Here is a 24,865-nt window from a genome sequence, read left to right as displayed (position 1 = left end):
ACAATCAGGATAACGCAAGATTTAGCAGCTTCTACATTAAGGGACTGGAAGGCATGGAATATAATATTCCAGAGGTCAAAGGAGATAGGATTACAGCCAAGAATCACCTACCCAGCAAAACTGAGTATAATCCTTCAGGGGGAAAAATGGGAATTCAGTGAAATAGAGGACTTTCAAGCATTCTTGATGAAAAGAACAGAGTTGAATAGAAAATTCGACTTTCAAATACAAGACTCAAGAGAAGCATGAAGAGGTAAACAGGAAAGAGAAATCATAAGGGACTTATTAAGGTTGAACTATTTACATTCCTACATGGAAAGATGATATTCATAACTCATGAGATCTTTATTAGTATTAGGGTAGTTGGAGGGAACAAAATTTATGGTTACATAGATGGATAGATAGACAGACAGGTAGATAGATAGATAGATAGATAGATAGATAGATAGATAGATAGATAGATAGATAGATAGATAGATAGAGGGTACAGTGTGAGTTGAAGATGAAGGGGTGATATCTAAAAAATAAAATTAAGGTGTGAGAGATGATTATGCTGGGAGAAGGAGAAAGGGAGAGGTAGAATGGAGTAAATCATCTCACATAAAACAGCCAAGAAAAGGCTTTAACAGTGGAGGGGAAGTGGAGGAAGGTAAGAGTGAATGAATGAATCTTATTCTCATTGAATTTGGCTTAAAGAGGGAATAAGATACACATTCAATTGGATATGGAAATCTGTCTTACCCTACAGGAAAATGGGGGGGGGGGAGGGGATAGCAGAGCAGGGGATGACAAAGGGGAGGGCAGATTGAGGGAGGGGGTAATCAGAAGCAACACTTCTGAGGAGGGACACAGTCAAAAGAGAAAATGGAATAAATGGAGGGCAAGATAGGATGAAGGGAAATATTAGTTCTTCACAACATGGAAGTGTTTTGCATGACTACACATATATATAACCTGCATGGAGTTGCTTTCCTTCTCAATGAGTGTGGGTGGGAAGGGAGAAAATTTGGAACCCAAAGTTTTGAAAACAAATATAAAAAAAATTGTTCTCACATGCAACTAGGAAACAAGCTATACAAGGGGGTATTGAAATCTATTCTGACCTACAGGAAAATAAAAGGGGAAGGGGATGTGAGAAGGGGGAGAGATAGAAGGAAGGGCAGATTAGGGGAAGGGGTATTCAGAATGCATGCCATCTTGGGGTATGGGAGGGATGAAATGGGGAAAAATTTGGAACTCATAATCTTGTGGAAGTGAATGTTAAAAACTAAAAATAAATAAATAAATAAACAAACAAACGAATGAATGAATGAATGAATAAAAGTTGGTAAACAACATGAGCTTTATGTCCCTTATACACAGAACAAGAGAAAAGTATTGAGTTCCAGCTGGAGGGATTTAGGTTCGCTGTAAGGAAGCGCCTTCTGGCAGCGATATATGATTGGCACTGGAATAGGGGGTAGCAGGAGGTTGTGGCATCTCCCTTCCTAAAGTTGCTCGTTCACCTGGATACATTGGGTGAAGTTAAGCCCAGAGGCCAAGGATGGACTAAATTCAAATTAATTCAACACATATTTATTATATTTGTTGTGGGAAAAAAGTATTATTTATTAGAGTAAGCAGTGAACTTGGAGTCAAAAGGACTGAATCCAGTTTGCTCATTTTATATGTGAGGAAATTGGAACCCAGAAAGGAAAAAGGACTTGCCTATAGACACACAGACAGTAGAAATTAGAGCCACACAGTCCTTCTAGCTCTAAATTATATGACCCCAAGATTTATCTGCCTTCAAGTCTCAGTTAGGCTTCCTATAGAGTCACCTGGACAAGTCACTTTCCTGCCTCTCCAGGACTTAGTTTCCTCATCTAGAAAATAAAAATTTCTTAAGAAATGATTCCCGAGGTCCCTTTCAATTCTAACATTCTGTGATTCTGCCGGGTGAGAGGAGATACAAAGATCAATAGAATTGTCCCTAGTCCTTTTCCACAATCTAGGCAGCTAGAGCCCTGGGCCTGGAGTTTGGAAGACCTGAATTCAAATTCAGCTTCAAACATGTGTGATCTTGGATAAGTCAGCTAACCTCTGTTATGTCTCAGTTTCCTCAACTATAAAATGATGCATATAATAGCATCTACCTTCCAGGGTTGTTGTGAGGATCAAATGAGATACTAACTGTAAAGTACTTAGCAGTGCCTGGCACATGAAAGGCTTATTCTATTCCACCTATAAAGTTCTCTTGCAGTTTCAGGACTATACATTGGGTAACTGTACTCCAGAACTCCAGTCCCCGCCCCTAATGAAGCCGTTGGAACTCATGTGCCCTAAATGATCCATTGAAATGAGGCAATCTTACAAGAAGCTACAACATTCAGAAGCCCCTGTCCTGAGATTTGGGAAGGCAGGACACCAGGAAGCCCACAATCATCTCTTATATGAGCAGCAGCTACAGTCAGACAGTTTGGTGAATGAATGCCTCCCATGTCTCTCACAACCTTTAGGGTGAGTGCAACTTCCTCTGCCAGAGGTACATGGAAAGGGCTTCAAGGTATTATCCATGATTCAGATGAGGAGCACAAGGTGATTTGTGCTCATACCTGAGCTCCTTAGCCTTCTTCCTCACCTTTCCTAAGACCCTTTTCCAAGGAAGCAGATAGGTTTGAGAAGGAGACAGTGAAAGAAAACTGGTAGTAATCACAAATGATATTTAAATGTTTAAAGTTAGTCGTGATCTTTTCATATATTATCTTATTTCATCTTTATAACAACTCTGTGTAGTCAGTGCTGTATAAACATTAAGCATTATTATTTCCATTTTGTAGATGAGGAAGCTAGAGCCCAAAAAAGTTAAATGACTTGACCATGGTAATATAGCTAGTGTCTGAGGAAGTGTTTTAACCCAGGTTCTTCCAAATTTCTGGCCAGCATGCTATCTACTATAATAGCATAAATAGAAGCAGTAGAACACATTGTGAAATCCCAGCTCTGGATGGCTCAGTGAGACCAGCCATAAATTACAAAAGGATGGCACTTTCTATGCAGCCACCAGGCAAGAATTATGGCATCAATCTACCTAGGAGCAAATCCCTATAAGATGCAGGGCTTGTGAAATGAAATCTGACACTGCTCATGACAAGGGTGAGAGCTTCTGGGGCAGTGGGGATAATTGTTACTGACTGATCTTTTCCACAGGTTCAGCAATGAAGGTATAAAAAGATAGAGGGTGATAACTTGAGAGGGTACAAGGACTGAGGGAATGGTTTTTAGCATAAGGGAGACTTGAATGGGGGCAGGGGGAGGGAAGCAGTTCAGCAAAATCAAGTGACAGTGACAAAGTCTGTCAATATATGCAATAGTCCACATCCCTAGTCCTCCACCTTTACAAAGAGGAGAGAAGGTTAAGGTTCTCAAGTCGTTTCCCAGACTAAATTTGACCATTAAAATTAGGCAATGTTCCATTTCATCATTTTTGTTGTTCTTTTCATTGACATTGTTGTAGTCAATGTGAATATCGTTTTCTTTGTTCTTCATTCTACTTCACTTGAATGTCTTAGTATGATTCTTTGAATTCCTCATTGTTATTTCTTAGGATGAAGTGATATGGAGTGGACTTTCGAAGGCTGTAGAGTTGAGCACCCTGTCTCTAGAAAAACCACCCAAGGCACATGGTTGCTTTTTCCTATACTTAACAGACCTTCAGGGTTTTGAATATAATACTTTCCTGTTTCCTTTCATTTTCTTCTTCCACCAATCACTGTGGTTAATAAGAAGTCCATCTCTACGTATATCCTAAATATTTCTTGCCAAAATTTTACCCCATTTCCTCTTTTATTGTTCAGTTGTTTGAGTCATGTCTGACCCTTTGTGGCCCCATTTGGAGTTTTCTTAGCAAAGATACCAGAATGGTTTGCTATTCTCTTCTCCAGCAAATCCATTTTATCAGGCAATCAGAGGTGAAGTGACTTGACCAGGATCACACAGCTAGGAAGTGTCTGAGGCTGGATTTAAACTCAGCTCTTCCTGACTCAGAACCAGTGCTCTATCCACTGAGCAGCCTCTTTTCCAGGCGCTATGCTAAGCACTAGGAAAGGGAAAGGGAATAAGTATATAGCTCCTAATATGTGCCAGCCACTGTTGCTAAGCACTTTTTACAAATACCTCATTTGATCCTTACAACAACCCTTTGAGTTAGGTGCTACTATTATCCCTATTTTACAGTTGAAGAAACTGAGGCAAACAGTGGTTAAGTGACTTACCGAGGATCACACAGTTAGGAAGCGTATGAGGCTAGATTTTAACTCTGGTCTTCTTGAGTCCAGACCCAGGGCTCTCTCTGCTGCGTCACCAGCTGCCTCCAAGGGATATAAAGAAAAGTAAAAGACAGTCCCTTTCCTCAAGGAACTCATAATATAATGGGGGAGACAGCATGTAAATAACTGTAAAAATAAGCTATATACAAGATAAATTGGAAATAATCAACAGGCAAAACTGACGGAACCTATCAACATACTGGATAGCTTAAATTGTCTTGATGACAATTTGCGGGGAAAGAATTTACTTTTTGGAAGCTCTGATATTTTGATCACCAAATTTAATCCAGCTCCCATGAAAGCAGTTGCTTTGGGTTCCATGCTGTGGTCTTAACTAGATAAATTTTCTTGCTTTAACTGATTAAATTCAATTCAACCCAACATTTATTAAGTACCTACTGAATGTAACACACAGGAAATTCAAAGACAAAAACAAAACAGTCCCTTCAGTTAAAGAGATTACATAGTGTGGAGGGAGGAATATATGTACACAAGTAAATACAAAGGAATACGATGTAATTTCAATAGGAAGAAAACATTAACAATGTGCATGGGGGTGGGGGGGATCAGTAGGTGATGACACCAGAGCTGTGTGTTGAAGGGAGCATACCTCTACAAGGTGGAGGTGAGGACAGAACACATTCCAAACATGGGGACCACCTGTACAAAGGTAGAGAGGTGGGGGATAAGTGGGGAAAAGCCAATGAGCCACTTTCATTGGAATGGAGAGGAGGAGGAAGAGGAGGAGGAGGAGAAGGAGGAGAAAACAAAATAAAACTGGAAAGGTTAGTAGAATCCAGATGGCAAAGACTGTTAAGTGTCAGGCCAATGATTTTGTGTGTTATCCTTAAGGTAACAGGGAACAACTGAAGATTTTTGTGTAGGGGAGTAACAGTAAAATCTATGTTTTAGGACTCTAAATTTATGAGTTGTATGGAGAATGGAGAGGAGATACTGGGAGGAGGGAAATCAGTTAGGAGGCTCCTGATGTCCAGGTGAGAGGTGATATGATCCTGAACTAGGCTCACTAAAAAATGTGTATTAAAGAAATGGAATTGTAGATAGAGATTATGATTATAGTTACTATTATTGCTTTCACTACTATCATATTCTTGTGGCACTTTTGCAAAGCACACTATATCCCTAATTTAGAGATAACTGGGCAGAGCACTAGGTAAAACACTGGGCCTAAAACAGGAAAATCTGACTTCAGTTCTGGCCACAGACTTACTACCTTTGTGACCCTGGGCACGTCACTTAACCTCTGTTTGCTTCAATATTCTTATGTGTAAAATGGAGTTATAATAATAGCACCTACCTCCTGGGATTATTGTGAGGGTCACATGAGATAATTATAAAGTGCTTAGCACAATGCCTGGCACATAGTAAATGCTATATAAATGTTAGCTAGCATTATTATTAGGGCATCTAGGTGGCACAGTAGATAAAATACCAGATCTAAAGTTCAGACCTGGACTCAGACACTTACTAATTACATGACCTTGGGCAAGTCACTGACCCTGTTTGCCTTAGTTTCCTCATCTGTAAAATGAGCTGGAAAAGGAAATGGCAAAACACTCTAGTATCTCTGCCAAGAAAACTTTAAATGGGGCCACAGAGAGTTAGACACCACTGAAAACAACTGAAGAACAAGAACAAAATATTATTATTATTATCATCACCATTATTATTATATTATCTTATTTGATTACTTGAGCAATTCAATCTACCTAACCATTACATGTACAAAAGATCAGACACATAGACAAACACAAATACAGCCATAACCAATATCCACAGCCTTTTCCTTCCAAGGATTAAAAAAAAATGCCATTGTGAAAAACTAAGCTGATATGGCATTTTGGAAGTTGAAAGTTACACCAAATGTCGAGTAATAAGAGGTGGAAAATATGACTCTTCACTTTTTTTTCCAAAGTCTCATATACAAACATCATTTCTATCCCCTCCAGGTTTCCTCTTCTTAAGATCCCTAGGCATTTTCTAACTGCTCTTTATTTGCCTTGGGGCAAGGGGGGTAGTGGGAAAGAAAATATCTGTACGAAGGAAATGAAATGTTCAATGTTTGAAGAGTTCGCTTCACAAGAGAGGCAATTATTACAAACTTAGAGAAATGTCAAATATAAATACCTAGCAATTTAGCTTGTCAGTAGGATGGGGATGCATCACTAAAGCACTAATTAAAATGGGTTAGAATATTTAAAAATAAAGGTTTTGATATATAGAAATTTCAGCTCAACATACCAAACCAAGTCCATCTGTGGTTCAACAGAAACTGATAATGGGGGCAAAAAAAATGTTATCCCCTTCACTTACAAAAGCTACTTTGCTCTGATGAACCTATGAGAGTTCATTCAAACCTTCTTATTTATCTTTGGTAGCTTCCTAAGAGGTGGAGACAGAGAGTTTGGTTAACACCCTACAGATGGGCCTTTACCAAAGAGCTTTGTAAACCTTAAAGGGGCAGCTAGGTAGCACCATGCCAGAAAGACCTGAGTTCAAATCTGACCACAGATGCTTGCTACCTGGGTAACCCTGGGCAAGTCACTTAACCTTTTTGCCTCAGTTTCTTCATCTATAAAACGAGCTGGAGAAGGAAATGGCAAACCACCCCAGTGTCTTTCCTAAGAAAATCCCAAATGGGGTCACTGAGTCAAACATGACTTAAACAACTCAACAACAAACCTTAAAGGGCTATATAAATATTGGCTACTGCTGGGTGCCATATAAATGCTGCTATTGTTGCAATCTCCATTCCAGTAAAACTGGCTTGTTAGATTTTGCCCATACATGTTATTCCATCTCTAACCTCTTTGCCTTTGTACAAGTGGGCCATCATATTTGGAATGTTCTCCCTCCCTCACCTCCACGATTAAGAAAACCTAAGAAACTAAGGCATCCACCCAAGTTATCAAAGGAAGTCAAGGGCAGTTTAGGGAGTAAGGCCCTTGTCCTATCTTCTAGCCCAGTTTGTTTTCCATTTAATCATTACATCTCAGCCTATGACAAAGTTTATGTAAGCTGTCTACAATGTAGAATGTAACATGCTTTACATAAAGACCATGCTTGACACAACAAATGGAGGTGAGATTTCCTTCCTTGTTTTTGAAAGGTGAGGGACTATGGGTATGGAATGTCATATATACATATTCTCAGACATAGTCACTGTTAGTAAAGTTTGTTTAACTATTTTTCTTTATCATAAAGGTGGGGAGGGAATAGGGGATATCTTGAAATGAATTACTGCTGTAATATAATACAGTAATAACAAAAACAACTGGTACTTATATATATAACACTTTCAGATTTGCAAAGTACTTTACAAATATTTCTAATTATATTTCTCTGATTATAAAATAATGTTATAACAAAAGCCATCAATAAACTTTTTTTCAATGAAAGGAAATAAATGATGGCAGGGGGAACAGGCACAGCACAATTTAATTGACATTCCAATCCTGCTACTGGGGAGGTGTTAATCCCTCTGTATGCTATCTTCATCTGACCCCATTTAGAGTTTTATGTTCAGTTTTAGGCACCATGGTTTGAGAAAGACATTGATAAAGTGGAGAGTGCCCAAGAGAGGACAACCAAAATGATGAAGGACCTTGAGTCTATGTCATATGAACATTACTTAAATGAACTGGGCATGTTTAAACTAGAAATAAGAAGACTCAGGGGGATGTGTTAGCTGTCTTCTAGTATTTGAAAGGCTATAATGGGGAGAAGGGAATAGATATTCCATTTACTCACAGAGGGGAGAACCTTGAACAACAGATGGAAGTTCAAAAGAAGCTAATTTTGGCTCATGCAGGACCATCTTTCCTAACAATTACAGCTGTCCAGAAGTAGAACAATCTGCCTAAAGAGGTGGCAGTTTCTTCCTTTTTAGAGTCTTCAAGCAGAGGCTTTGGTCAGGTTTCCTTTCACATATGGCCACTGAAGTCCCTTCTGATTCTCAAATTCTGGGATTAAGTGACTATTATTCATGTGGGTCATTATGTTTCAACATCATGATTTGATTGGTAGCGTAACCAAAACTGTGTGATAAAAGGCTAAGTTACACTGGACTTTGGCTACACCTGTTGGCTTGCCCAGTGGATTCCTCACCTGCTCAAATGGAGGCTGGATCTTACAGCTAACATTGAAACTCCATGACCCCAAAACAAGACTCACACTGCCTGTTCATGCCAGGGGCCCTAAAGCTCTGACTCCAAGAAGCTAAGCAGTCAGATTCGGGGTCTTTTTCAGAGACCCTTTATGTCTTTGCCAACTATGATGGCCAATGACGCATAACTGCAAGGCCTTCATCCCAGGTCAATAGCCCATGTGAATGATATCATTATCTCCAGGCTCATAAAGAAGCATGATTACTCGTGGAGGTCACCTTTTGAGGCTTTCAGTGTGTCTCATTTCCCAAAGCTGATCTCACTCTTTAATCAAAGATCTCTAATGATTTGGAAAGGCTGAGGTGCCCTTGTAGTTCTCTGTCTCCCTTTCTTCTTGGCACACTTGTGTGCAAGTATGTAATCATATGCACCTGCACAACCCTAACTAAATAGCTGCTAAATGTTCGACCTCTGACTCCTCATTTTTCCTCCATATTTTCCTTAGTTCCTCCCTTACATTATTTCTTATCTCTGCCATTAGAGTGTTGAATTGTTCAGTCTTCATTATAAAGCCTGGAGCCTCTGAAGGAGAAACTCGATTAATCTTGAATATAAATAATAAACCTCATTACCAGGTTGGAAACTGGGTAATGAAAATTTTCAGGATGAGCAACTCTTAGAGACCATCTACTTAGTTGTGAAGTTGTAATCTGTGTCAGTGGAGGAGGCACTAACCCCAATGAAACCAGAATCTTAGAAGTATAAATAATAAAGGACAGTTTGTGAAAATGGTAAGAGATAGGAGTTTCTTGTCCTGTCCAGCCTCTAGGACTCAAACATATACATAAGAATGGAGCTTAGTTTCTCATGTGAAGTATAGAATTAAGATTTTAGAATCATAGACCCAGGATGGAAGGCTCTTAAGAGATTGTCTAGTACAATCTCTTCATTGTATTAGCATTTAATAAATACTTCAATCATTCATTCATTCAGAAAGTGAGGTCAAGGAAGTGAGTTGTCCAGGGTTATACAGAGAGTAAGAAACTGAGCTACTATTGAAACTCAGGTCTTATAACTCCAGTCTCACCACTCCATGCTGCCTCCATCACAGGTCTGTGTGTGGATCTTGGCCATTTATCTAGTTAGTTTCCTCCCAAAATAGCACTTCTCAGTTTCAAGGACACAAGCCCTTTTTTTCCTAACATCTTTGTTAATGATTTAGAGCAGGGGTTCTAACATGAAGATCACAGCCTTCCAAGGGGTCCCATGAATACATTTCAAGCAGGCTGTGAACTTGCATGGGAAAAAAAATTACTTCTATTTCCATTAATTTGGAACTGAAATTTAGTATTTCCTTTCCTTCAATTATTATTTTTTAAAAAGATGTTATTCCAAGAAGGGATAGGTTTTACCAGCTTGCTAAAGGAGCCCAAAACCCAACAAAGGTTACAGATCCCTGATTTAGAACAATATACTTCACCCCACTGCATGGACTTTGGGGAAATTTCTTGCCAACTTAGATTTATAGGGCAGGGTAACTCAGACAGGACTGGCCAAACCAATATACTAAAGCTACCCCAATGTCAAGTGTATAACTGAGGGGTCTCAGGATCCAGTTCTTTCACCTTTATGGGAAACAGCTCTGAAGAAGAAGATACTACAATCCTCTTTGATTTAATGGAAGGGTTTCCTGGCCTATCAAACAGGAGACTGGGGTTTTATTCCCCAGTGAGAAGGTTTTTTCTCCTTATCTTGAGGCTGTGCAGTAGATAGATAGAATGTTGTACCAAGAAGATGTGAGTTTGAATCCTGCCTCAGACACTAGATATGTGAATCTGGACAAAGTAATTTAACTTTCTTCAGACTCAGTTTCCTAATCTGTAAAATGGGGATGATAATAATAGCATTTACCTTGCAGAATTATTGTGGAGATCAAATGTGTTAGCATACATAATGTGCTTTGCAAATCTTAAAGCACTATACAAATACTGGCTATTGTTACTTATTGTTATTAGAGGCAGCATTTATATAGCTGTTATAGCATATAAGTGCTACGTAAACAAAGATTTACAAAGTGCTTTACAAACCTTAAAGTGCTATATAAATTGTGGCTACTATTATGCACTATATAAACACTGCTTTTATTAATCATGAAGATTTATCAATATTAATATTTGCTATTAATAATTAATAGCAGAATTTATATAGTACAAAATAGTAGATAACACTTATGTTTTAAGGTTTACAATAAAGCTCTTTGACTAATATAAACGATTTCCCCACCTCAAGAGGCTGATGGGGTCCCTTTAGCCCAAAGAACTCTGTTCTAGGGGTCACAGTCAACCAGAGACTACAAGGAATATCTTTTGCCTTTCTTTGTATCTTCGTCACTAAGTAAAGTGCCTGGGACATAGTAGGTGCTTAATAAATGCTGGCTCACTAAGGATCATGGGATGGTAAATTTGGAGCTGGCAGGGGAAAGGGACCGTTTGACATCATCAACTCCAACACCCTCATTTTACAGATGAAGTAATTGAGGTCCAAACATATTAAACCAAGGAGAGAAAGTAGCAGCGCCAAGACTTGAACCAGGTCTTCTAATTACAGTGTTCTTTCCGCTACACCATCCACTCAGTAAAAGGCCTCAAGAAGCCTGAGAGGTTTGTGGCACCAATAAACCACTCAGCACAATTCCTGACTCCATAATAGTCTTTCTGGGCTCCTCTTGGTATTTTACCTTAGACTGCCTGGTTCTGTCTTGCCTCTAGTCCTTTATAGCTATTCTTGAACCTTTTTGCCTCCAAACTACCTGAGCTTGGTCTTCTCCTTTCCTTGTGACTACCGTTATGATTCTGATTTTGTCACAGCCTCTGCTGTGACTTTCTATTATCCCATTCAACAGCAGAAGAGGGGAGTGGAGGGAACACAAGAAAATAGGTTGAGGATTACAAGTCCACTGGGCAATACAGAAAGTAGCAAGACTACTCCAGTAGCCTAATGTCATCACTTCTTGGTTCCGAATCAATAAGGAAAGATGATTTCCTTGAACCTCAAAGTTCAAGGATTTTGATTTATAGATTTTTGAGAGAGAACCGTTGGGAATCATTTCCAAAGGTTCTTTAGCTGTGATTTATGAACTTCTTTTTTTTTTAAGTGCTTTGATAATTGTATTTTAGGGTAATTGGTTCCCTTTGTAATCTTGTGTATTTTATTTTATACATTGAAAAACATTCTTCTGAGTAGTTTCATCAGACTGCCCAAGGGGTCTATGATATAAAAAAGGTTAAGAACTCCTGACTTAGTCCAACTATGAATAGAATATAAATTCCTCAATCAATCAAACAATATTTAAGTGCCCACTATGTGCCAGGCACTGTGCTAAGTGTAGAAGACAATGTTGTTGTTGTTGTTGTTGTTATTGTGTACCTACTACCTAATGCCTGGAATCTAGTAGGTATATAATAAATATTTATTGAACTGAATTAAATTTGTAGGTAAGGAAAAAGAGGCTCAGAGATGTACAGTGACTTGCTCACAGGCACATAATTTGCCCAAGGTCAAACAACACCAAACCTTTTTTCTCAATCATTACCCTGAAAAGCAAAAGTGGTCCCAGGCCCAAAAATTCTCCTGCAAGCCCTTGTAACCAGCTAACACCATTGCTACCTTTCCCAAAAGACTGAGTCAGCCGGATCTGCCTCCAACATGTTTCATTCCAATGGGAAGTCTGGAATCAATGAAACTTTGGGAAAGATGGATGGAAGCAATGAGTAATGGGAGGAGGGAAAAAAGAGCTCCTGGGGGGCATTCCAAGGGAGAGGAAAAAAGATTTTGTTTCTTCTAGTTATGACACAATATTTTTTTCATAGTTGGAGAAGAGACTAAGAGCGTCTGTTGGGTGAAAATGTTGCTGCTCTTAGCCCTTGACAAATTCAAAACATGGCTCTCAGTTGCTGGATCAACTTGGCAGGAGAGTGGGGCTTCCTCAGATACTTCCTGGGGACTGAATTCTGCATGACGATGAACTGCGTTGAGGGTAAACTGCTGTGGAAGTCAACCATCAATCAATAAGCATTTATTAAGCACTTCCTGTGATCCAGGCACAGTGCTAAGCACTAGAGATACAAAGAAAAGCAAAATGGCCACTGTAAGAAGATTACATTCTAACTGAGGAAACAACATGCAAATAACTAGGTACACGCAAAGTGTGTTTAGAGTACATGGAAGACAGTATCAGAGAGGAAGATACTAGCGGCTGGGAGAGAAGGGGGCATGGGGGAAAAAAAAACCTCCTGGAAAAGGTAGGACTTGAGTTAGGTCCTGAAAAAAGCCAGAGAAGCCAAGACTGAGGTGAGGGGATGGATCATTCCAGGCATGGGGGAGAGCCAGGACAAGGGAAGCTATCTCAGGGAAACAGGTGACCAGGTCCTACTGAATCACTGATTATTAAGACATCTGCAACCAGGAACTAGAATGTAAGCTCCTTCAATGCACAGATGATGTATTTTACCTCTTTGGGAATCTTTACCACCCTAGACCCAAATCCCCCGTCTACAATGGCCAATACAATGATGTAGATACAATAGTTACTTAATAAATGCTTGATGGGTAGGTGAAAATACATTTATTACTTGGAATCAGAAAGCATAAGTTCAACTCCCAGCTTTGTCACTGTATAACCTTGGGCAACTTGCCTAACTTCTCTGTCACTCAGTTCCCCCTCTGAAAAAAAAAAAAAGAGGGACTAGGACTGGGTTACCTCTAAGATCCCTTCGAGCTCTAAATCAAAGAGTCTACATTCCCAAAGCACATACTCCCATTGCCCTAGAATCCACCATTGTCCACGCCCCGTTTCACATACAACTTACATTCTTTTATGTCCTTGGACTGGTACCCCTTTTCTCATCATCTATCCAGTGAAGCAAACCAGGTGCCAGCTCTCCATCCTTGAACACACACACACACACTTGTTTCTTTGGTCCATCACTTAGTCAGACATTGCCTCATATTCATCTTGCATTGATGCTTAACGCCCACGTTGTTCTTCTATATGCATGTCTTGTCAGCTCCACCTAGATTGGAAGTTGCTGGTTGGTGGGACTATTTTGAATACAAAAGCTTCAAAGCAACATCATTGCTCATAGAATTATAGATTGAGAACTAGAAGAGACCTTGGAAATCAGCAAGTCCAACACCCTCATTCTACAAATGAGGAAACTACAGCACAAATACATTACATGATTTCCCTAAGGTCACACAGCTAGGAAGGGGGGAATCTGAATGTCAATGTTCCTGGTTCCAAATTGAACATTTTATCCACTATACCATTCTAGCTGTCAGAATGAAGGTTCCAAACTTTCTTACCAAATTAAACATATGCACATGGAAAAGATGATTTGTTTGGGTTTTTTTTTAATCCTTTTGAAAGCAACTTATTAGCAAGTACAAATCAGTATAGGTATACCTTACTTTAAGCATATCTCAGTTTAGGAAAGCACAAACTTGAGAAAATAGCAAATTAAAAGGCATTGTTATTTCATGTTCAAAAGCAATCTTCACAATAGGATCTTTTAATTGCCCAACTATTGTAAAATAAGAATAGAAACAGTGATTGGATCTGTGATTACATTGGTACAGGCAACTCCCAGGCGAGAAAACCCCCTCTAACCAATATAGGTTGGCATCTTCAATGCAACTTACAGTCGTCGGGAGATGCCAGAGCATTGAGAGGTTAAGTGAATTTCCCTGGGTCACACAGCCAGTATGTGTCAGAAGTTGGACTTGAACCTAGGTCTTCTTGACTTAACAGACCAACTCTAGCCACTGCCCCCAGACTGCCTCTCATTGTAAAATGTTTGTATAAAACAGAATTTTGTTTATCCCCTTCCCCCAAAAAAAATCAAATTACACACTCTTCCAGGATGATTTCTGTTGAATAAAGTAAAGCGTAGCCACTAAAGTAACTTCATACTTAAATGATAGTCCTTGAGCATCCCCACTGTGGTGGCAAGCTAGTTAATAATAATAACTAGCATTTGTAAAGCATATTAAACTTTGCAAAGTACTTTATAAATATAATAATAATAAAAATGGCCAACATTTATATAGCACCTACTATGTACCAGGCATTGTGCTAAGCACTTTGCAAATATTATTTCATTTGATTTGATCCTTACAACAACCCTGCAAGGTAGGTGCTATTATTTTACAGATGAGGAAACAGGTTAAGTGACTTGTCCAGGGTCACACAGCTATTAAGTGACTGAGGCTAGATTTGAATTCATGTCTTCCTGTTTCCAGTCCCAGCTCTCTGTCCACTGCACCCCCCAGCTGCAACCATTGGGGAAGATTTGGCTCAAGAGGTAGATGTGCCCCCACTCAAGCTTTAGGGTTTCACCTGATTCCGAATGACCTCAAATCTCAGACCCCAAAAGGGTTAGCTCAGTTTTCATACTGGCCTACTGAAGGGAGTGTTGTTTTTATTTAAATGCTGGACTAATGCCAGATCAGCATTTATTTTACTCAACTTAATTTCATAGCCTTGCAGCCAGTTAGTTTTTGTGGCAACACTGTTCCCATGCACACTGTGAACTCAAACCCCTGAATTATCCCTAATCATGTGGGTAAACTTCTATCAGCTCCAATGAAAGCTGTTGGCAATTTGATTGCCATCTTATTCTGCATACAAGTAAGATACAAAGCTTTTAGTGCAATGATCAAGGCAAATCAGAGAGGGACAAGGTAAGAGCCCAGAGCCAGTCAACCTGTAATGTGATTTGGACACTTAATTCTTCACCACTTCAAAACACTTTTCCATAGCATTTTGAGATGGGGAAGGGGAAGAATAGGCCTCTCAAAACCAATTCTGACACAGCCTTTCAAGCATGAGCAAGAAGTACTGTGGTTACATTGTGGAGAAAAACAGCTAAGTATCTCCTTATATTGTGCTAAGAAGATTATTCTATAAGGAGATTTCACTAAATGGCCCCCTGGGTCTTCAGAGGGTAAGTTTATCCTTATTGAAATCCAAAGAGCTTGTCTTACACACTGCAAAGCACTTTACAAATATTTTCTCCTTTTGACCTTACAAAAACCTCACTATATAGATGAGGAAACCAAGGAAACTTTCTAGCCACTGTTTCTAGCCTCTAGCCAGAGGTTGTTACAGGAATCCAAAGCTTGGGGATGTTCATACAGCCTCTATGGGCTACCTGAGTTAAAGCATTTTTTAAAAATCTGAGTAATCTAAATGTACTTACCAGTCTGTCCTGGGGTTACTAGCTCTCTGCACCTATCTACTTCATTTTTTTGGCCAGTAAGATGGGCCACGGGTCACAATTGTACAACCTACAAGTTTTGCTCTTTAGCTAGCCTGTAGGTAGTTCATATAGAGTATGGAACCTGGAGTCAAGAAAACCAGAGTCCAAATTTGACCTCAGATACTTACTATTGTGTGACCCTAGGTAAGTTACAGACTATCTAGCGACCTCAGTTTCCTTCTCTGTAAAACAGGGTTTTTGTAAAGATAAAGGAGAAAATATTTGCAAAGTGCTTTACAAACATTAAAGCCTATATAAATGATGACTACTAGCAGTAGTAATAATCGCTAGCATTGGGAGCCAGAGCCAAGATGGCGGGGTGAAAGCAGTGACTTGCTTGAGCTCTCCCCCAAACCCCTCCAAATATCTGTAAAAAAAAAATGGCTCTAAACAAATTCTAAAGCAGCAGAACCCACAAAAAGACAGAGTGAAGCAAATTTCCAGCCCAAGACAACCTGGATCATTGATCAGAAAGGTATATCGTGCCAGGCAGGTAGAGGATTGCAGTGCAGCATGGGCAAACAGGCTGCAACCAACCTGGAACAGGCCTCAGAGGACTGAATCCTGGGCAGCTGTGGCAGTTTCCAGACTTCTCAACCCACGAACACCAAAGACAACTTAGAAGGTCAGTGGGAAAAGTCTGTTTCTGCGGTGAGAGAGAGAGAAGCTAGACCCCAGCCAAAAGTCCCAAGCGCAGCCCAGGATAGCAGCTGCCTCCTCGGCTTCTGGCCCACAGACTGAGGGGAAATCAGGTGGCTGATTAGAGGGGGATTGCAGGGATCTCTTTGCCAGTGCTGAGGCAGGAATCTCTTGCTTTGCCCGTGCTTGGATCTGGGTCACAGTTCTGGGTGGCAGTCGTGGGGCAAGGAGAAGCGCTGCCATGGTGGAGCTTGTAGTGGCTGTGAAGAAGAAATTCTCCTCACAGTTCCAAGACAGAAAAGACTGCTTGTGGTTACTCATACACCAGAGCACAGGCCAGGAAAAGAGTAAACATCTCACCCCTTCTCATACCACCTTGGAAGAACTGAAAATTTACAAGTCCCTACAAGTATCTCTGAAAACAGCTATACAAACCCCTGAAGCTTGGGACAATACATTCTCCACATTGGAAGCAGACTCTTGCCTTAACAAGGAGTTTAAAACTCAAGTAATTGGCCGGGATCATAAGCAAGCAGCACAAAAAGAGTCAGACTATATTATCTTACTTTAGTGACAAAGAAGACCAACACATACAACCAGAGGAAGACAACAAAGTCAAAGCTCCTACATCCAAAGCCTCCAAGAAAAATATGAATCAGTCCCAGGCCTTGGAAGAGCTCAAAAGGGATTTTGAGAAGCAAGTAAGGGAAGTAGAGGAAAAACTGGGAAGAGAAAAGAGAGTGATGCAAGAAAATCATGAAAAACAAGTCAACAGCTTGCTAAAGGAGACCCAAAAAAATACTGAAGAAAATAATACCTTAAAAAATAGCCTAACCTACATGGCAAAAGAGGTCCAAAAAGCCAATGAGGAGAAGACTGCCCTAAAAAGCAAAATTGGCCAAATGGAAAAGGAAGTCCAAAAGCTTACTGAAGAAAATACTTTCCTTAAAAATTAGAATACAGTGATTGGAAGCTAGTAACTTTATGAGAAATCAAGACACTGTAAAACAAATCCAAAAGAATGGAAAAATTAGAAAGCAGTGTGAAATATCTCATTGGAAAAACAACTGACCTGGAAAATAGATCCAGGAGAGAGAATTTTAAAATTATTGGACTATCTGAAAGCCATGATCAAAAAAAGAGCCTAGACATCATCTTTCAAGAAATTATCAAGGAAAACTGCCCTGATATATCTTAGAACCAGAGGGCAAAATAGAAATTGAAAGAATCCACCGACCTCCTCCTGAACCAGATCCCCAAAGGAAAACTCCTAGGAATATTGTAGCCAAACTCCAGAATTCCCAAGTCAAGGAGAAAATATTACAAGCAGCCAGAAAAAAATAAGTATGTGGAAACACAATCAGGAAAACACAAGATTTAGCAGCTTCTATATTAAAGGACCTCAGGGCATGGAATATAATATTCCAGAGGGCAAAGGAGATAGGATTACAACCAAGAATCACCTGCCCAGCAAAATTGAGTATAATCCTTCAGGGGAAAAATGGTCATTCAGTGAAATAGAGGACTTTCAAGCACTCTTGATGAAAAGACCAGAGCTGAATAGAAAATTTGACTTTCAAATACAGGACTCAAGTGGAACATGAAGAGGTAAACAGGAAAGAGAAATCATAAGAGACTTATTAAGTTTGAACTGTTTACATTCCTGCATGGAAAGATGATATTTGTAACTCATGAGACCTTTGTCAGTATTGGGGTAGTTGGAGGGAAAAAATTATATGTCTAGCTAGATTGATAGATAGAGGGCACAAAGTGAGTTAAAAATGAAGAGGTGATATCTGGAGAATAAAACTTAAGGGATGAGAGAGGATTGCATTAGGAGAAGAAGAAAGGAAAAGGTAGAATGGGGTAAATTATCTCAGAAAAAAAGCAGAAAAGAAAAGGCTCTTACAGTGGAGGGGAAACAAGGGAAGGTAAGAGGGAATGAGTGAATCTTATTCTCATAGGATTTGGCTTAAGGAGGGAATAACATACACACTCAACGTACACTTGGGTATGGAAATCTGTCTTACCCTACAGGAAAATAGGGAGAGAAAGGGACAAAAGACCAGGGGAATGATGGAGAGGAGGCCAGATTGGGAAAGGGGGTAATCAGAAGTAAATACTTCTGAGGAGGGACAGGGTCAAAAGGAAGAATAGAATAAACGGGGTGGGGGGAGGGAAGGCAGGATAGGATGAAAGGAAATATACTTTGTTTTTTACATGTCTACTATGGAAGTGTTTTGCATAACTGCACATGTATAACCTATATTAAGTTGCTTGCCTTTTCAATGAGGGTGGGTGGGGAGGGAGGAAGGGAGAAAATTTGGAACCCAAAGTTTTAAAAACACATGTTTAAAAAAAATGTTTTCACATGCAACTGGGAAGTAAGAAATACAGGAAATGGGGTACAGAAATCTATCCTGCCCTACAGGAAAACAGAAGGGGGAACGGATAAGAGAACTGGGGGAGAGATAGAAGAGAGGGCAGACTAGTGGAAGGAGTATTCAGAATTCATGCCATCTTGGGGTGGGGGAGGGGCAAGATGGGGTGAAAATTTGGAACTCAAAATCTTGTGTAAGTAAATGTTGAAAACTAAAAATAAATAAATTTATATTAAAAAAATAAAAATTTAGTAAAATAATAGCTAGCATTTATAGAGTATTTGAAAAAGGAGAGTAAAAGGAATTCATTTACATAGAAAGGAAGAAGATGTGAGTAGAACTTGCTATTTCTTATCATTGGAGTGCATGCGAAAAGGTATACAAGCATTGAGGAAGGGGTAGGAGGAAATGAACATCAAATGAGCATCACTTGTTGGAAATAGACAAAGGAAAATTGAACACATACATATGCAAAAAAAAGTTTAATGTAGAAGTACCTCAAATACAACAAAGAAACATGTCATAATGGGGGGGGGAAGGGTTAAAAGGGAGGATAATGCTGGGGAAGAAATAGTTACAAGCAAAACGAATTCCATGATACTGAAAGGGATTTTAAATAAGAAAAAGCAAAAAGCATGAAGAACTAGAATCTAAGGGACTGCCCATCATTTAGGGAATGGCTTTAAAATTTTGGTATATGGATGCAATGAAATAATACAACACCACAAGAAATGATAAAAATTACAATTGTAAAGGATTTTATGTAATATGAACTGATGCAGTGAGAAGTGAGAGAAATCAGAACAAAAACAATAATATTATAAAAATAAGTAACTTTGAAAGATATCAGAACTCCTTTCAATGCAATAACCAACCATATCTCCAGAAGAATTACAATGAAGCATGTTACCCATCTCCTGAGAAAAATGATGATGAACTCAAGATTCAAAAAGAAATTTATATCTTTGCATATGACCACTTTTTCTTTTTCATTTAATTAGGCTTACTCATTCAAATGATTTTTTTTTTTTTTACATTTTGGTAATGCCCAAAAGGTAGGCCAGTGAAACATTTCTTAATACACAGGAAAGAAGTAAGTTCAGAAGGAAATACAACAAACAGAACAATTTGAAAATAACATGGAATTATTATAGTGGTTAGTTTTTTTTCCAAAAGATAGCCAAGCGAAATAGTGATTCAAGCTTTAATATACTTTCCTCTTTTGGTAGTATGCTAGGTGTACGGAAATGTACTTTTTTGTTGCTCAAGTTCAGAATTCTAAAAAAAAATTAATTATAATTACCAAGTTTGGTCCCAGCAGAAAAAAATATGAAAATGCAGTTCTCTTTCTTACTGATGAGAGGATGAGGAATGGAGAGGGAAGGGACTATGAATGGTAGACTCTGCATATAAAGTCAAACTTCATTGATATCTTGTTTAGTTTTGCTGAACTGTTGTTTTCCTACTCCCCTTTCTTTGTCATAACGGGTAGCTATCTGGGAGGGAGAGAAAAGGGAAATATTGGGAAACGTAAGAGATATAAAAATAAAATAGATCAACAAAAATCTTCAAAAAAAGATATCATTTAGTCCAACTTTCTCATTTCAGAGAGGAGAAAACTGAGGCTCGAAAAGATAAATTTACCCAGAGTTATTCAGTGAACTATTTCCAAAGAATCTATAGATCTTCTGAATAAAGATAGCCCATTACTAAAGAAACTGATACAAAAGGAGGAAGAGGAATTGAAAATGAACCTGAAAATCATTCTCTTAGAATCTTAAGTCTAGAATCCCCAATCAGAAATCAATAAATCAATAGACATTTATTAAGCACCTACTATATGTCAGATACTCTAAGTGACAGGAATGCAAAAAAAGGCAAAAGACTTTCCCTGCCCTTAAGGAACTCACAGTCTAATGGAGGAGAAAAGTCTCAAGGGTTCAACCAGTCAATCTCCATGCATCCTGCCAGGACCCATTTAAATGATGGTTGTCTAATATAATAGTAAAGTGCACACTACCCATTAAAAGAATTTGGGCCTTTTGTCTCCACTTTGCATGATTGCCACCGCATAAACCCATGAGATGTGGGCTTGGGGATTGATGTTAACCAATAAGTCATATGCACTTCTAAACAGTATTAATTTCTCTTTTCTCTGCAGCTAACATCCTAACTGTGATCATCCTGTCCCAGCTAGTGGCACGTAGACAGAAGTCATCCTATAACTATCTCTTAGCCCTTGCTGCTGCTGACATCATGGTCCTCTTCTTCATTGTGTTTGTAGATTTTTTGCTGGAAGATTTTATCTTAAACAAACAGATGCCTCATGTCCCAGACAAAATCATAGAAGTTCTGGAATTTTCTTCCATCCACACCTCCATTTGGATTACTGTTCCATTAACTATTGACAGGTATATTGCAGTCTGCCATCCACTCAAATACCACACTGTTTCCTATCCAGCTCGCACTCGGAAAGTCATCGTAAGTGTCTATATTACCTGCTTTCTGACCAGCATCCCATATTACTGGTGGCCCAATATATGGATTGAAGACTATATCAGCACTTCTATGCACCATGTCCTCATCTGGGTTCATTGTTTCACCGTGTACCTGGTGCCCTGCTCCATTTTTTTCATCTTAAATTCTATCATTGTATATAAGCTTAGGCAAAAAAGCAATTTCCGACTCCGTGGCTATTCCACAGGAAAAACCACAGCTATCCTGTTCACCATCACTTCCATTTTTGCCACACTTTGGGCACCCAGAATCATAATGATCCTATATCATCTTTATGTGTCACCTATCCACAATAGCTGGCTGGTGCATATTATATCAGACATTGCCAATATGCTGGCCTTGTTAAACACTGCAATCAATTTCTTCCTCTATTGTTTTATCAGTAAGCGATTCCGTACCATGGCAGCTGGAACACTGAAAGCTTTCTTTAAGTGTCAAAAGCAGCCTGTCCAGTTCTATACTAATCATAACTTCTCAATAACAAGTAGTCCCTGGATTTCACCAGCCAATTCCCACTGTATCAAAATGCTGGTTTATCAATATGATAAAAATGGGAAGCCTATAAAAGTATCCCCATGACCAGGTTGCTATTTTCACTTCCGCTCCATTCAATGGGGCTCTGAGATCTTCACATTATACTTGCTGAAACTTCTCTTCTCAAGAGTGGTAATCAGATTTCTTGTCTCTATAGCGTAAAAGACTATCGAACTGGTAGAATGAATGCTGGTCTGGTAGAAAAGGAAAAGAAGCATAATTTTGTTTTGGTTTTTTTTGGCAAGTCATGTTAAGAGCGAAAATCCCTGCCAGTTTGATACCTTTATGGAGGGCAAGAGTACTTTGCTCTTGGGTCTGTATGGACCAATGGCATAAAAAATAGTATGTGGTCAAGTCTCAGCACTCTATGTGGTCACTGGAAATAACTCATTTTTTCAATACACCCAAAACCCAGTAGTGCTTGACTGATACTATATTCTTTATTCAATGAGCTAAGGTAATCTCTTCATCATGCTATTCCTAGCTCCTAAGATTGAATGTCTCTGCATTTTTTCAAGGTGTTTGCATTTGGTGCACTTACCGAAAAAGGGGTTTTTGACTTGACGTATTTCCCCATTCATCAGTCGCTGGTGCTAAAGATGACACTTTGGGAAATAGAAGAATCTTTACCTGTCCTTCTCACTCTTGATAGGCTCTCTTGGAAAAATCTCTAGAACAAAATACTTTCTGTTCATATTTCCTGGGAAACCAAGAAGCATCCCCACAAACTAACCTTATGTATAGATTTTTTTCATTTTACCCAATACAAAGGATCTTCTGGGAAGTAAAAGAAGAGGAAGATTTCTTGAGCCCAAAATAACAACAACAGCAGCAAATTATTGCCATTAGTTTTCATTAGATTTTCCAGAGGCTCATGAGTTTGTGGAACTATACATGGACACAGCACTCTAATGTTTTTCATCTAAAAGGCTTGTCGTCATGTTGGTTTTTTTCTTCAACAATCCAAATAAACCTTTTAAGCATAGCATTTCAAGCTTGCTTTTTATGGAAGCCATGCATCAATGAAAACAAGATCCACACTTCTTCTTGTACAGACATTCTGATCTGCTTTTTTTTTTTGAGGTGAGGTAAAAATGGGCCAAATATTTCGGGTTCAGTTATGAGAGTTCTCCAAGTTTTAAACAAGGACAAAATCAACTCTCCCCAACAATTTATATGTACAATCAGCTTTCCCAAAGCGTTTCCCAAACAGAAGCTGTTAACATAACAGGGAAGCATACCTGCATCTCCATATCAGACTCCCATTATCCAGTAGGGTTAGTTCTGATTTATAGCTGGACGTTTATAATGATGATAACCTATTTCCTTCCATACTCCCAACAAACACAATACAGAGTGTCAATGAATCAGGTTTTCCCTGTGATATCCTACAAACATATACACATACACACCCAAATGATTTGAGTTCATATGCATCCAATTCTCCATTTTAAGGAAGGAAATCCATTCAAGAAAGTTATTTTTCAATAGCTCACCACACTCTGCCTGAAGTTATAGGGCTGAAAAATCATCCTGTTTTAGAAGAATTTTAGGTGATCCTTCCAAAATGATTCTGAAAATTCAAAATGGTATGCTTTTACAATAACGGCCCTTGTTTCCTTGAGAATCTCATAAGGTTCTCACTAGAACAAATTACCTTAGTGATCTGTTTTAACTTTATTTGGGTCCCAAAGTTGAGTGTGTATGTGTATCCATTTGAACAGGACTTGCAATAGATGAATGGGAAAAGACCACTCTATTGCAGTTAGTCATGACTCCCCTGGGCAGCCCAAATTCCAAGAAGTGGCTATATTTTACTGTTTCAGTCTTCATGGCCCTACCTGTTCTCTATTAACTCCTTAAATGAGTGCTTTCTTGTGGATTTATATTTACCAAAGTGTATCAATACATAATAGGTCTATTTATTTTTTAAATGCTTAGTGACAAGGAATGCTAGTTTAAGTTTTACGTGAATGAGTTCAAGTGCAATATCTATAAAGATTAAGTGATTCATTTTTGTGAATGTATTTATCATGGAAGACAATATTTATATGAATTCCATTGTTCTATACTAATCACATATAAACTTGAATGTTGAGGTTTGTTAAGTTTTTTTTAAGACTGAGAATAAAGAATGTTTTTCCACGTGCTTCAATTTATTACTTTTCTTAACAATAGAGACTCTATCGACTAGTGGTGTCATTGATTTTCCTTTGGATTATATTTTATATTTTTATAAGTAATATATGAAAGAGATCTGATTTTTTAAGCCATTCCACCAAATCCTTACTCTCTTCTGGTTAGAATTCACATGAATGTCTCTGTGTGTCTCTTGAGCAATTTCATTATGTGTCTCTTTTGTGTCTCTTATGTGTCTCTTGAACAGTTTTGCTTCAGAGAAATCGAGGGCTTTAACTTATTATTAATAGTGATGAAAATAAATAAATAAATGAAAATAGATGCTCTGAAGACTTTTATTTTAGGCTGGTTTGGGAAACAAAGCCTTGACTAAAGAAATCTGCCATATTGGAGCCACTGTCCATGAGTTGTGTCCTAACTTTTGGTCTGTGAGGCTCCTTGGAAAGACTGCTAATGAGCCAAAATCTTGCTATATGATTTGGACCTCCTGTGGGCATACAGTAAAGTTAAACAAGCACATACTGTATTTTCATTAAACCACTTGGGAACTAGAATGCCTTAGAGGGACAAGGAATGGAAGAGAGAGGAAGAAAGAGAAGATGATAAAGAAAAATCAATTTACGGAGGATTGAATGTCTATTACAGTAACGTGCTTGAGAAAAGTGACTAAGGGGCCAGTTGGGAACGTCTAAACTGACTAAGTAAGTTAAATTGCATTTTAGGTATTCCAGGTCTAAGAATAAGAAGTATATCTAAATTGTAAATGTTCATATTTTCTTAAGTAAATACTATATTGTGTTTGGCAAACTGGTTTGTATGAATAATAAATTCGGACCTGGTGCACACTTTGTTTTTCATGTTTGTGGCTATTGGGAGTACTTATGTAAGCAACTGAAAAGCTA

General features: G+C 38.7%; 1 protein-coding gene across 1 annotated transcript in view; it reads left to right on the top strand.

Annotated features, from left to right (window-relative positions):
• Positions 1–24,640, top strand: part of GPR139 (G protein-coupled receptor 139) — a 54,063-nt gene extending 29,423 nt beyond the window's left edge. Inside the window, exon 2 of the mRNA XM_020965386.1 lies at positions 20,935–24,640. Within this exon, the coding sequence (XP_020821045.1) occupies positions 20,935–21,869 (935 nt within the window). The 3' untranslated portion in view covers positions 21,870–24,640. The remainder of the gene's footprint in view (positions 1–20,934) is intronic.
• The last annotated feature ends 225 nt before the right edge of the window (positions 24,641–24,865 follow it).

The sequence above is a fragment of the Phascolarctos cinereus genome, unplaced genomic scaffold (assembly GCF_003287225.1).
Source record: "Phascolarctos cinereus isolate Bilbo 61053 unplaced genomic scaffold, phaCin_HiC Scaffold_4;HRSCAF=312, whole genome shotgun sequence".
Lineage (NCBI taxonomy): Eukaryota > Metazoa > Chordata > Mammalia > Diprotodontia > Phascolarctidae > Phascolarctos > Phascolarctos cinereus.
This window is presented reverse-complemented; position numbering and strand designations above follow the sequence as displayed.